Source organism: Pelophylax lessonae (assembly GCF_965119305.1).
Source record: "Pelophylax lessonae genome assembly, chromosome: 8".
Lineage (NCBI taxonomy): Eukaryota > Metazoa > Chordata > Amphibia > Anura > Ranidae > Pelophylax > Pelophylax lessonae.
In genome coordinates, this window is record NC_138775.1 from 38875923 (window position 1) to 38891110 (window position 15188).

Here is a 15188-nt window from a genome sequence, read left to right on the forward strand (position 1 = left end):
AAGTAGTTTTCTAGCAAAAAAAAAAAAAAATGATTTTAGCTTGTAAACACCAAGTGTCAAAAACCGGCCCGATCCTTACGTGGTTAATGGGCGGGTATGGTTATTTCATCATCCTGTGGTCTAAGTGCGGTTACAGCAGGCAGTAAGTGAGCATGAACACTAGGTTGGTACTTTACCATATGACAAGAATTCTGGAGAATAGATAACATCACACACAAAACACCTCATTAGTGTTGCAAACAGCTAAACATTTATCATCAATAAAATGTGTACAGTAGTGTCACACTTACACGGTCTCCCCAGTTTTCGCCACATGGCAAAGAAACTGATCCAGTTCTGGATGTACTTCTTTCTTTCCTTTCTTCTCAAATTCTAAGGAGAAAAAACAAAGTGCAATCAGAGGCAGAAACATATTAGAGTTATTCATCTCACAAAACCATAGCTTGGATAATTTAGCCAATAATGTAGCCAATGCTCTAAAAATTAGTTGGCCCCTAACTTTTGGGTTTCTTTCTAGTTGACAATGGAGCTGGAACTTGCAATAACATAATTTACACATACAGTACATACGGAAAGTATTCACAGCACTTCACTTTTTCAACATTTTTGTTATGTTAGAGCCTTATACCAAAATGGATTAAATGCATTATTTTCCTCAAAATTCTACAAACAGTACCCCATAATGACAACATGAAAGAAGTTTTGAAATCTTTGCAAATTAAAATAAAAAAATCCCATGTACATAAGTATTCACGGCCTTTGCTAAATACTTTCCAATTACAGCCTTAAGACTTTAAATATGTTGCTACAAGCTTGGCACACCTATTTTTGAGCAGTTTCCCCCATTCTTCTTTGTAGGCTCTCAAGCTCCATCAGGTTGGATGGGCAGCGTCGGCACACAGCCATTTTCTGATCTCCCCAAAGATGTTCAAAATCGGGTTCAAGTCTGGGCTTTGGTTTGGTCACTCAAGGAGATTCACAGGAGTTGTCCCGTAGCCACTCCTTTGTTATCTTGGCTGTGTGTGTAGGGTCGTTGCCCTGTTGGGAGATGAACCTTCACCCCAGTCTGAGGTCCAGAGCACTCTGGAGCAGAATTTTCATCAAGGACGTCTCTGTACATTATTGCATTCATCTTTCCCTCGATCCTGACTAGTTTCCCAGTTCCTCTTGTTGAAAAACATCCCTACAACATGACGTTGCCACCACCATGCTTCACTATAGGGATGGTACTGGCCAGGTGATAAGCGGTGCCTGGTTTCCTCCAGACACAATGCTTGCCATTCAGGCCAAAGAGTTCAATCTTTGTTTTATAAGACCAGAGAATGGTGATTCTCGTGGTCAGAGTCCTTCAGGTGCCTTTTGGCAAACTTCAGGCAGGCGGTCGTGTGCCTTTTACTGATAAGTGGCTTCTGTCTGGCCACTCCATCATACAGGCCTAAATGGTGGAGTGCTGCAGAGCTGGTTCTTCCACAGAAATGCTGGCGCTCTGACCAACAGGTTCTCCCTTCTCCCCTGATGCCTCAGTTTTGCTGGGCTTCCCGCTCTAGGAAGAGTCCTGGTGGGTCCAAACGTCTTCCATTTAGGGATGACGGAGGCCACTGTGCTCACTTGGACCTTCAATGCTGCAAAGTGTTTCTGTACCTCGATACAATCCTGTCTCTGAGGTCTACAGACAATTCTTTGGACTTTATGGCTTGGTGTGTGCACTGACATGCACTGTTAACTGTGGGACATTATTTAGACAGGTGTGTGCCTTCAAAATCATGTCCAATCAACTGAATTTACCACAGGTGGACTCCAATCAAGTTGTAGAAACATCTCAAGGATGATCCGTGAAAACAGAATGCATCTGAGCTCAATTTTGAGTGTCATTGCAAAGGCTGTGAATACTTATTGGATTTTTTTATTTTTAATACATTTACAAAGATTTCAAACAAACTTCTTTCACATTGCCATTATGGGGGTATTGTTTTTAGAATTTGGGGAAAATATTGAATTTAATCCATGTTGGAATAAGGCTGTAACAAAACAAAATGTGGAAAGCGTTCACCCTGGATGTAATCTCTTAAACTCCACAACAGACCCCCAACAGATTGCCCAATATGGCCCTAAACCCCTTCACCAACAGTCAAAAATCACCACCAGTTCTAGAATAGCAGCAGTAGGACTTCAAAAGAGGTCACCAGCTTGGTTTCACTTTACATAAGAATAGCTAGGAACAGAGCAGCTAGATATTCATCATTTGTTAAAAAAAAAAAAAAAAATATTACAGATAGACAAGTCTGCCACACCTAGTGAGATTTTCACAAGGAAAGCTCATTTACTGACAAAAGTTAATTACATTTCCTGTGACGCATTAAGTGAATTTCAACACTTTGTACCAGCTATCTGGTACAAGGCTGCCATCAACTGATTCCTATATTCCCAAGGCATAGGGATACCTGTTTCCTTCTGCCAGCCCCTACATCAGTATAGAACACAGGGAGAGAAAAAAAAAAAAAGGCAAGAAAATGCTTCTGTAAGCTTAGCATTTCAAAGAGCACAGACCAGCAGTGAAGACAGCAGGACCTTTAGGCTGGGTTCCCACTAATGCGAAATCGGATACGGGGTTTCCCTGCAACCAATTCGCATGTCAGGAGATTGTGACTGGATCTCTATGGAGCCAGTTCACATATCTCTGGAGCGAATTGCACAGGAGTCCTGTGCGTTTTCTGGTCCATTTCAGGTCTGAATTCAACCAAAAATTCAGACTGAAATCGGACCTGAAACGGTGAACAGGGAAACACTGGACCCGTGCTGTGAGCCATTTCGTGTGGCAGTGTGAACCCAGCCTAAGCCCCCGTTCACACCGGTAAAACTTGTCATGCGATTTGACAGTTCCAAACCGCATGACAAGTCGCATCCCACTGCCAGCAATGGAACAATTCATGTTGCCATGAGTCAACGTCGCAGCGATTATGAAGAAGGTTCCTGCACTACGGCTGCGCTCTGTCCAAACAAAATAATGGGGTGGGCAACTACATGGAAGATGAGGTTTAATGTTGAAAAATGTAAAGGAATGCACTTGGGTGTCAGAAAAACAAACGCAAGTTAGTCGCTGGAGGGAGGGGGAGAATCTCTGGGTGAATCTAAGATGGAAAGGGACCTGAGGGTTTGAGTAAACAGGCTTAGCAATGGCATTCAATGCCAAGCCCCTGCAAGCAAAGCCAACAAAATACTGGCATGTATAAAAAAAAAGGGGATTCACGCCAGAGATTATTCTCCCACTCTACAAGACTCTGGCCTGGCCACATCTTGAGTATACCATCCAGTTCTGGGTACCGGTCCTCAGGAAGGATGTGCTGGAACCGGAACTCTGGAAAAGACGCTTGAGAGGGGATAGGATATCAGTGTACAAATACCGAACTGGTGACCATAGAATAGGGAACAAACTTGTCAGAGAAAGGGAATTCAATAAGACATGTGGCCACTCACTAAAACTAGGAGAAAATGGTTTAACCTTTAACTGTGTAAAGGGTTCTTTACTGTCAGAGCAGTAAGGATGTGGAATTCTCTTCCACAAACAGTGCTATCAGCAGGGAGCATCAATAGTTGTCAAAAAACTATTAGATGGGCACCCTAAAGACCACAACATACAGGGGTATGCAATGTACGGTTAACAGCACGTGTGCACACACACACACACGCACACACACGCACACACACGCAGTTGAACTGGATGGGCTGATGTCTTTTTCATCCTTACAATGTAGAATATCTTTATAAAGCCTCTGCTTGGGGCACCTTTGACCCAGACTTAAACTTACTGCGGGGGAATCAACCTCACCACTTGAAGCCAAGACTCCACCTATCATCTATCCCTCAAATCCAGTGGTTAAAGTGGTTCTCCTGGAAAAAAACTTAAAGAGGTTGTAAACCCATACAACTTTTTTTTTTTCTTGCAACCTGTGAGATAAACACATAATGAGATAGTATGCATCACATACTAGTGCATACTAGCTCATTATGAAATACTTACCTTAGAACAAGCCCCCGCCGTGCCGCCCGCTTACCTGTATGTTGGACGACATGTCTAGTCGCCCGTCTTCCAGGATCGCGGCATCCGGCCATCTGATTGGCCGGAGCCGCGGTGACGTCACGCGTGTGGGAGCCGACAGTCACGGCACAGGGCTCTGAAGAAACGGCACCAGCGGCCGTTCCTTCAGAGCGCATGCGCCAGTGACGTCACTGAATGCATGAAAGGTAAGTATCTCCTAAACGGTACATGATTAGGAGATATTTACAGTACCTATAGGTAAGCCTTATTATAGGCTTACCTATAGGTAAAAGTGTCAGAGGAGGGTTTACTTACTCTTTAAAGCCATGATCTGCAAGGTTTCCCCAATCAAGTATGCTCTTTTTATTTGTACTCAAAATATTTTTTCTCATTTCTTGCCTTGGTGACATATTTCTGTCTCTCACCTGGCACTTGCTGTATAGATGCAATAGAAATGGCTTCTCTCTGCTTTTTAGACCCAGAAGTGTGCTGTGATACGCTGTGCAAGGGAGCCATGTACACATTCGCAATTCCCTTACTGCACATGTACCAGCACATCTGAGCAGCTCCTCCCAACCTACTAGCCACGCTCAAACCTTCATGCTGCTGTTGTAAATGGGGGGTGAGTGACAGTTTTGCTGGCAGCTGGGGGAGGCTTTGTGTTGCTGTTGCTGTGGACATCTCTAAGCAGGCGTATGTCAATTCAAAACATTTTTGCTATTTGATACATAGCAATATGCTTACAGGTTGTATTAGATGACAGTGGAGGCATTAAAGTGTTACTAAACCCACAACAGTGAAATCTGTCTGTAGATGCAGAATAGCATGCTGCTTTTTATACACACTGTGTAACTTAAGTGATTAATCCTCTGCAATGTGTAGAAAGGCTGTGTGTGAGATCCTGTATGCACAGATCATCCCCCTCCTGCACGGTCACTCTCGACAGGCCCAGATAAGACACAGTAAAGGCTCGAGCGTACACACTAAGAATATTGGGCAAACATTTTCGTCCAAAGAACTTTCGTAAGATTTTTGCATAGTCTACACAACTTTCGACAGCCGATTCAGACTTCGTACGAAAATTCCCAAAGGAACAAAACTAAAATTTCTCTTGTATGGGAAAAGAGCAAATGATTTTCATTTAATGTGTACCGTTTGCATAGGAATTTCGTACAAGGAAAAAAAAAAAGCCTTTGTACGCGAGAATTTTCGTACGAATGCTCCTTCATCTGTTCAGATTTGCTGTTAAGGGGAAAAAAAAAAAAAAAAAAAAACGGACGATTGTTTACCCGATTTTCTTGTGTTTACCCCACTTAAGTGTAGTTCAGCTGCACATGCTCAGTCTGTTCTCTATTGCTAGAACACTTCCTGGTTTTAGCGGGGCTATTCAAGTCACAAGGCATTAACATCACACATGTGGGCATGTATAGAGATCCTAAATGACAGCCCAGTCCCTCCCTCCCTCCTCCATTCCCAGTAACAAAAAAACAAGAAACAAAAACAAACAGTGGGCGGGATGTCACATCTTGATTGATGGATGATCCGCCTCCCTTAAAGCATGAGGACACCGGCTATAGTGGATTTCAAAAGGCAGTGATTCTATAAAGGAGATAACACCCCTGTACTGTACATGTTTTTGCAGTGTTCTTTTTCGACCTCTCAAAAGCATCAGTTACAGCCTACAGAGGTGCATATTGAGAGTGTAGATATTTAACTTTTAAAAATAAATTTCCCTACTTCAAAATTCATAAATACAGATCATGCCAAAAATGGGTTATGTTTTTTTTTTATATTTGTGATCCTGCTTTCTGTGGCTTTCCTTTTTTTCCTCTCTCCACCGTCACCCTCATCTCACCTGACAACTAACAGCCCACCCCGTCATCGTCCTCTTCATCACACCTGGTAACCCACAGATACCTTACCAACACCCCCAACCCCTATCATCCTCACACCTGGCAACCCACAGATACCTTACCAACACCCCAAGCCCCTGTCATCCTCTTCACACCTGGCACCCCATTGCAACCTTGCTAAAACCCCTACCACTGTCATCACACCTGGCAATTCAATGATACCTTACTAACACCCCACCCCATCATCCTCCTCATCACATCTGGCATCACGCTGCAACCTTGCTAACATCCCATCATCCTCATCCCACTGCAACCTTGCAAACACCCTACCCGTCACCCTCATCACACCTGGCAACTCATTGATACCTTACTCCCGCGATCCTCCTCCATATCTTCATCACGACAGGCAACCCACTGCAACCTTGCCAACACCACCCCATCATCCACATCACACCTGGCACCCCACTGCAACAGCCAGCTTTCAAACACCTGCATTGATAAAGCAGCTTATTCCAATGTTGAAAGGACAAGGGTTTGTTCCCCCCCCCCCCCCCCCAAAAAAAAAAAAAAAAAAACTCATTTACAGCATCTATAAAGTCATGTTGCTCAGTCACATTGACTGTACTGCGGCAAAGTGGCTCGTTCCCGTCCAGCGATGTAGACCTACGTCGCTGGACTCCTCCCCTTGTGGGCGGCGCAGTTACAGCGGGAGTCGGGCCAGGGGAGGAGCGGCAGTGATCAGCGCCGCTCTTCCCCGATCGTCGGGGAATCGAGTCTGGAGATTCGCCCGCTTGTGTAAACAAAGCGGGCAGATCTCCTAAGTGACAGACAGTGACAGATTGCAGGGTTCAGCATAGCTAAACCTGCGATCTGTCCCTGTGTCACTCAGTCCCCTCCCCCCACACACGTTAGTAAGCACCAGGGATACATTAACCCCTCCCTCTCCAATAAAATTAACCCCTTCCCTGCCAGTGTCATTTTTACAGTAACAGTGCATATTTATAGCACTGATTACTGTAGTAATGTCACTGGTACCCCCAAAAGCGTCAAAAATTTCAGTCAGGGGTCCGATCTGTCCGCTGCAATGTCGCAGTCCCGCAAAAAAAAAAAAAAAAAAAAAACACCAAAAATGACAGAAATCTTTCCCTTAGTAAAAACGCAATAACTTTTGCGCAAACCAATCAAAATACGCTTATTGTGATTTTTTTTTACCAAACATAGGTAGCAGAAAACAAATTGGCCAAAAATTTTAAAAAAAGTTTGATTTTTACATTTTGGGGGGAGGGGGGAATTTCATATAAAAAAATGTGAAAAATATTTTTTCAAAATTTACGCTCTTTTTTTGTTTATAGCGCAAAAAGTAAAATCGCAGAGGTGATCAAATACCACCAAAAGAAAGCTCTGTTTGTGGGGGAAAAAAGGACGTAAATTTAGTTTTGGGTACGGCGTCGCAATTGTCAGTTAAAGTCGCACAGTGCCAAATCGCAAAAAATGGCCTGGACGTAAGACAGCAAAATCCTCCTCCGGTGGTAAAGTGGCTAGTGAACTTTTATTTTTTGGGAGAGTGCATGTGATCAGCAAAGGGCCAATCAGCACTGTCCAGACAGAGAATCATGGGTCTTGAAGCCGGATAGGACAATCATGGGAGAAATTAAAACTCCTCCTACAAGCTACCAGCACCCACTGATACAAGTCACAAGTTTGCACTAATTGCTATATACTGCTGATGAAAAAAAAAAGTATCAGTTTAGATTTACTAAAATAATTGCATTTCTATGTTCTGTGTACTGTAGGAGACCAGATATCGTGAATGCAGGATCCTGGGTTTAGGAACAATTTAAGGGCTTGTTTCCATTAGTGTCATTCTTTGAAGAGCAATCCTTAGTAGATCACTTTTCAAAGGGCATTCAACAGGTGAGGAGGTGATATGTCTCCTCTTCACCAGCTGTTTTAACCCCTAAAAACTTGCAATAACACACCACAAATGTGTGCATTGTATATGGTTGTAGCGTGGCCCCACTCTCTTGGTACTGACCACTGAACATGACAGGGGGTATAATTCTTTCAGGAAGTGCACCAGAACTGCAGGACATAACTGAATAGAAATCTGTGGGTTAGCTGTGCTTTAGCCAAAGCGCAGCGGGGCAGTGTGAAGATGCCCTAAAGTGGAATTTCAGCTTACAGCCTCATGCACACTGCAGCTGTCAAAAGGCTGTTTTACAGGGAGAGGAACGTTTGAGCAGAACACCTGCCTGACATGTCTACACTGGGTGGCGGCAGACGGACCGCACCACCCCCGACCACACACCATCCCCCCTCCCGGACCGAGGCAGGACAGGACCACAGTAGGGGGGGCAGGACAGGACCCGGCTCACCCACCCTGCCTGGACATCTGCATCACATGACCATACCTAAACAGTCTGAAAATAGGTAAGTATATGCATCTTTTTACACAGGTTAGTTAGCCTAGGTCTTATGTGGGGGAAGGGACATTAAGGCTTAATTAGGTGTTGGAATTCCCGGGGCTTAATTGCCTTTTATTGCCCCTCACCAAGTGCAAGTGTAAACTTAGTGACAAAGATTTAAAAAAAAAAAAAAAAAAAAAAATCATGCTAGCTTGCTACCAAGCCGCGATCAGTTGGCCCTGTCCCCTCACTGGCTGTGACTGACAGCAGTAAGAACCAATGACTCCCACTGCTGCCTCTGAGCCAAAGAAGAGAGAGAACAGCAAAGTGACATCAGGCTTAAGTATAAGGAGGGGCTGGGTAAGTTGCACACACAAGGTTTTTTAAAGCGGAGTTCCGGGCACAAAATCAATATTTTTTTTTTTGTGCCCGTCCGCTTGGTACCCTTCACCTGAAAAGGAATTGGATAGTTAGGTTTTTTTTTTTTTTTTTTTATTTACTCACCTTGTAATTGAAGATCGAATATACTCACCTAGTCTTCACTTCCTCCCTCTGTGCCGCGGCTCCGTCGTCACTTCCGTGCTTGCACTGATTCCTGGGAGCTGAACGTCATCGCTCCCAGGAATCAATGCGAAGGCACCCGCCCCGCTCGTCATTTCCGGGCGACGCACCGGAAGTGACGAGAGGGGCCGGTGCAGGCGCATTCTGGGAGAAGAAGACGCCGAAGAGGACCGCGCCGGCTTCAGCTGCCCACAAGAGAGATGGAAACGCTGTGGAAGAAATTTTATAAGTGAGTATTTCTTCTAAAAGGTAAGTGCGAACCGGGACAGATCAGAGGCTAGCCATTGTGGAATGTACTAGCCCTGACTGTCCGGGGGGTATGTTTGTTGAAAAATGATTTCTGTGCCCGGAACTCCACTTTAACCTTCATATACTAACAACTTCCTGACCGCCCACCGTGTATTTACGTCGCTACTTTGATGTTAAATACTGGTGTTATGGCAGCAGATAGCTGCCCTAGGCTTTCGATACATGGCCGGCGGTCCTCTTTCACATAAAAGTGGTCCCAGTGGCGGCTTCGCAATGGAATCACTTATGGGTGGCAGGAGAGGTGCCCACCCACCTCCCAGTCGTTTTCCCGGAGCAGTCAGTAGCGGGGAAAATTATCAGATTCGTCCATGCCCCAGGCAGGAAGTTGAGTGAGGGCAAGATGGCACCCACTCAACTCTTTGGCCTTGGAGGACCAGAGCGACATATGTCGCTTCCTCCCAAAGGCCTTAAAGGGCTAATTTTCTTTCTTGCTGAAAGTGTAGTTGTGAGATCCAGGGTCTTTTTGACCCCAGATCTCACATTGGAGAACCTGTCTTGCTTATTTCTATTACAAGGAATGTTTGTATTCCTTGTAAAAGAAATAATAAACAAAAAAAAAAAAAAAAAAAGGGATAATTTTCTTACCATAAAATCTTTTTCTCTGATGTTCATTGATGGACACAACTCCATATATTCTTGACCCTTGGGTTTATTGCTGCCCCCTACAGATGTAAGACACTAGGCAGAAAAGTTTGACTATGCCCATAGGGCAGTCCCAGGGGGTATACTCCCACTTCCTGCTCTAGCTCTTCAACTTTGTAACCAGCAGTATCAGAAGAACAGACACCCCCAACTCATTAGAGGGGTGGGTGCTGTGCCCGTCAATGATCAGAGAAAAGGATTTTACGGTAAGACAAAAATCCCATTTTTTCTCTTTCATTGTCGGACACAGCTCCAAATCTTCTTGACCCTTGGGACGTCCCAAAACAATGTCAATATGAACGGTGGGAAGAACACAGCAATAAACCTACTTCTCAAAAGCTAAAACATAGCCAACCAGGAAACTGGCGCTCATCTGACAAAAAAAAATTACACCCTCCAAAGAGGACCAATCCTCTCCAACAGCAGCCTGGAAAACCTTGCGGCCAATGGCGGCAGCCGCAGATGCCAACATAGCCACCTTATAAAATTTTGTGAAAGTGTGCATGGATGACCAGGTGGTAGTCTTGCAAACCTGCCCACTGCCGCATGACGATGGAAGGCCCAGAGGCACTAAGCGGTAAGCACCCTCGTAGAATGCGCCTTAACAGGGAAAGGAGGATCCTGACCCTTAATGCAATAGGCCTGCACCACCGTCTGCCTGATCCATCTGGAAATGGTCGCAGCAGACACGGTCAGCCCCTTACAGGGTCCACCTGTAAGGACAAACAGGGAATCAGATTTTCGAAATGACTCAGTTGCTGCCAGGTACACCCCGATTGCCCAAACCACATCCAAAAGAATATAAAAAGGGAATTTATTTAGGGTGCTTAGGCTTAGAGCAAAAGGAAAGCAACACAATGTCTTTATTTAAATGGAAACCAGAGATGACCCTGAGAAGGAACGACAGGCAGGGATGAAGCACCACTTTTATCTCCGTGAACCACCAAAGAAGGTGAACGACAAAAGCTGCCAGCTGCGACACACTCAGTGCAGAAGAAAAAGCCACCAAGGCGGCTACCTTCTGGGACAATGTTATCAGAAAAATCTCACAAATATTTCCAACGGCGGTTACTTAAGAAACGACAACCAAGTTGAGATCCCACGAGGGGAAAGAAACCGCACTAAGGAAGCCAAGTGGCAAAACTCCTGGAGAAAAAGTGCGAGCCACAGAAAGGGTAGAAAGGACGAGGAAAGCAAATCGCCAATGTCTTTCAGAAATACTAAGGGGACAGACATATATCAGACAATATCGGCCCCAAAAGGAGCCACCAGTGCGTCTGTGGCGTCGGTCAGAGGATCCCAAAACCGTGCCACAAACCCAAGCACCTGTTGAGACGAGAGGGCAACAGGACCACCTCAGGAGTTACACCTCCAGAGGAAATGTCCAGACTCCCTGAGCACAATCCATGGGAAACAATCCCACCCCCCTCGGACAGGCTGGTATCCATGGTGACCATCATCCAGTACAGGGGAAGGAAGATTTACTCTGTCGAAGTGCCGGAGAGTGAAGCCACCTAAGCACCCCGGCACAACAGGATCAAATGGTCTAGAGACTGGATTCTTGCTATGCATGGCAACAATCTCTCTTGCAGAGGTCTCGTGTGGACAGATTTTGGAACTCGTCCTATGGGACAAACACCCTGGCTGAGGTTGGGCCCAGAACAGACCCAGATAGTCCAACTAGGTGGACGGAACCAGAGCCAATACCTGGAAATAAAATTTCCAACCGAACTCCTGCAGAGTCGGCACAGTAATCTCAAGGTTGTCTGTCATAGCAGTCAGAGACTGCTCGCAGAAGATGTAGGGATGCCACTAACATACAAATGGACTCCAATAGAAACATTTCAGAGCTTGTTGTCCAAGATTGGACGTACCTCACTTTTCTTCCTGGGACCTGCAAACAAGTTTGAAAAAAAAAACCGATGAAACAAACGTTCTGATTCTGAGACCAGGACAATCCCCCCTAATAGTAGCAAGCATTGCACCTCCTCGAAGAGACCTTGCAGGCGGTCTGGGGATAAAACGTAGGTTGGAAGGAAAGAACCTCCGGAGGAGAAGACCGAAAACTGGACCCACTTGTCCTGAATCAGGGAGGTCCATGGGTCCGGAAGGAAGCCAAGATGCCCTCCCTCACCTGAAATACGGGCGATGGCGCCCTTTCAGGCAGAAGAGGGCTAGTCTGCAGATCTGGAAGGACCTGCTCTCGGCATGCCAGACCAGGTCCTCTTGGAACCTTCTGAGGAGGTAGTATAGCAGCCATATCATGTGCCGAAGGATCATTGAGACAGACATCACAGACAGCACAAAGACTAAGGGAGCTGCATCCAGAGAGGCATCACAGACTAACTGCAACCCCTGGACCAAATAGTCCTCCAGATCCGCAAAGGCAGGTGGAGGCTGTTCCCCCTCCAGATTCCGGCACAAAGGTTTGCCCACTCAGGAAAATCAGAGACACCAATGCTATGGTGAACACGGGCCAAAAGACCGAACCGGCCACAGTAAAAACATGTGGCGGACTAAAGTTTCCGCTCGCTCTCCTGTCAAAAGGATCTTTTTCAAAAACCAGAGACTCCACCGGAATTATGGTGGATGTATTCAGCCCGGAAACCTGAGAGCCCACCACAGGTGGGACTGCCCACGTACTCAGAGACTCAAGGGATACCGTCTATTGAAACGTTTCGACACCGCCATATTGCGTTGACTCACGACAATTTTGTCACAGTAGGCAGGACAAAAAGGGAATACCTTTGCCGCTTTTGAGGATCTGCGGGTCGAAAGGGGACCGGCGCCTCTGACGGAGCAGCCGCATCCCCCATGTTTAAAATGTCCCGCATCCACCAGCGCCTTTTCATGCGTCTATGCAGTAGAAGAGGAATCATCCTCACTGTCAGAGCACTTGAAGTGCGTGGACACAGACCCAGTAGAGTCGCTATATACCAAACTCACCCTGAAAATATAACAAGCAGAGGCGGCCGCCGACCTCAGTCCCAAAAGGACCACCGATTAGACCCTGCAAAAAGCAAGGCGGATGCCCGTCAGCAGCTCAGACAACTTGACCAGTCAGCCGCGTGTAGGCCCCAAAGCCACAGGCTAAACTTTTGACCCGACTACGCCGTATGCCAGAAGGCAGCAGCAGTGAGTAGGCCGCAAAGCCGCAGCCTAAATTCTTGGCCCGATCCTAACACGTGAGGCGTTAAAAAGGAAAAAATGCCAAGACCAGAGATCCCAGCAAGGAACTAGGTCCTTACTCCGGACAATGCAGAAAAAAAACGAAGAGCTACAGCAGAAAGTGGGAGTATACCCCCTGAGACTGCCATATGGGCGGTCAAACTTATCCACCCAGTGTCCTATTCCTGTAGGGGGCAGCATACACCCAAGGGTCAAGAAGATATGAAGCTGTGTCTGTCAATGAACAAAATAATTTTATTTATTATTTTTTTTAAAGGGACAGTATAGAAATAAAAAGGTAAAATAAAAAAAAAGGAAAAAAAAATTAAAGCGCCCCGTCTCTCCGAGTTTGAGCGCAGAAGCGAACACAAATGCGTGAGCCATCTATAGAGGAAAAGCAATAATTCTAGCTCTAGACCTTCTCTAACTCTAAACTGGAAACATGTAGAAATGAGCACGAGCGTGCTCAATTTTGAAGGCTGACAAAAATATTGGGCTAAATTTACAGTTTTCTTTTTTAATTCAAAAATTTGTAAGACCGCTGTGCAAATACAGTGTTACAAAATATTGCAACAATCTCCATTTTGTTGTCTAGGGTCCCTGCTGAAAAAAAAAATATATATACGTTTGGGGGTTCAAAGTAATTTTTTAGCAAAAAAATGATTTCAACTTGTAGACAAGTGTCAGAAATAGGCCTGGTCCTCAAGTAGTTAAGGTAAAAAACACCTTCTTCCTCTAGAACCAATTTGAACTTTGATTAGAAAGGCTTTTTCAGGATGGCTCCTAAACAGAACTTTTACATTTAAAAAGCTTAAAGTTGTAGTAAACTTTTTTTTTTACCTACAGCTTATAATAAGGCTTACCTGTAGGTAAAATAAATATCTCCTAAACATGCACCGTTTAGGAGATATTCTAGCGAGCAACAGCCAGTAACCTCAGCTGCACATGCCTTCTGAAGGAACGGTATAACTGTGCCGTTGCTTCAGAGCTGTGTGCCATGGGAGTGATGTAATCGCAGCTCAGCCAGCCAGACAGGCGGAGTCGCAAACTTTGAAAGAAGACTGGAATTTAAGGTGTCTTTCATAATGTGCTAGTATGTGGCGCATAATAGCACATTATAATGCCATGCAGGTGGAAACTTTTTTCTTCTCAAAGAGTTTACCACCACTTAGAATGTAAAGATTCCCCAAGGTAAGGTACTGGTGAAGGCTCTGCCTGGCACTAACGCTTAAATTCAGCAGAGGTCATGTAAAAACGGCCGCTGGTGGCAACCTAGAGCAGTGTTTTTCCCTGGAAAACAAGACAAATTCTTTTACTATATTTTTTTCCTCAAGCAAGCTTTCATTATCTGAGTACAATCAACTTTTATAGAGCAATCACAGGAACAAATCATTAGCAGGTTCAACTTTTGGCGACATTCACATGGCCGTCAGGAACGAGCATATTTCTGCAGCCAAGAGTCTCAGGCATATGCTTATAGCTGTAGCCTGTTCAAATCAATGACAGGGTGACATACACTGCAGCTGTACACACGTAACCACTAGAGATGCACCGAAATTTCAGCCAAAGAAACATATCGGCCGAAAATGGTGTTTGCAGAGGAGAAAAAGGAACAGATAATGGCACTGAAAATGCACATGATTTTGCTGCGATGTTACCGTGTTACCTGCATTTTCAGTTCACCTCCAGTAACACCACATCTGAGCAGTTACATGCATACAGTAATAAATAAGCAGCAATGGATGCAGATGTATGGTTAGGTGTTCAACTGCAGCATCTGAAGGTCTGATTTGTACAGGCTTGCTGGCTAAGAAATATGCTCCTTGTCAGTGTGCAACCCTCTGCAACAACGTAAATGAGGCCTTTGCATCCAAAACTAGCAGACAGCCTGGGACTGGTATACTTCTGCGACAATTCTCCCAGTCACAGACAAGGGAAATCCGATATAAACACAGAGCATTAAAAGTTTTGCAATCAAGGAGTACTTGTCTTAAGGCAGGGCTCAACAAACCCCAGGTCACATTGGTGACTAGAATTAGCAGCCAGGCGCCCGGGTTACACTGCGGCAGGTGTCATGTCGCCAGACATCCCAAGTCTCCCGCATGCGGGCTGCGGCTCCATGACACCCTTAAGTGGCGCTACCGCACCTCGCAGGAGACTTGGGATGTCTGGCGACAGAACAGTGTGTCAGCTGTGACAGAACAAAGCCGATGC

At 45.3% G+C, this 15188-nt stretch overlaps 1 protein-coding gene across 1 annotated transcript in view; it reads right to left on the reverse strand.

Moving 5' to 3' along the window:
* The window catches only part of PPP4R2 (protein phosphatase 4 regulatory subunit 2), a 67916-nt gene that overhangs the window by 38123 nt on the left and 14605 nt on the right, over nt 1–15188 (reverse strand). Inside the window, exon 2 of the mRNA XM_082266437.1 lies at nt 291–372. Coding sequence (XP_082122563.1) covers nt 291–372 — 82 coding nt within the window. The remainder of the gene's footprint in view (nt 1–290; nt 373–15188) is intronic.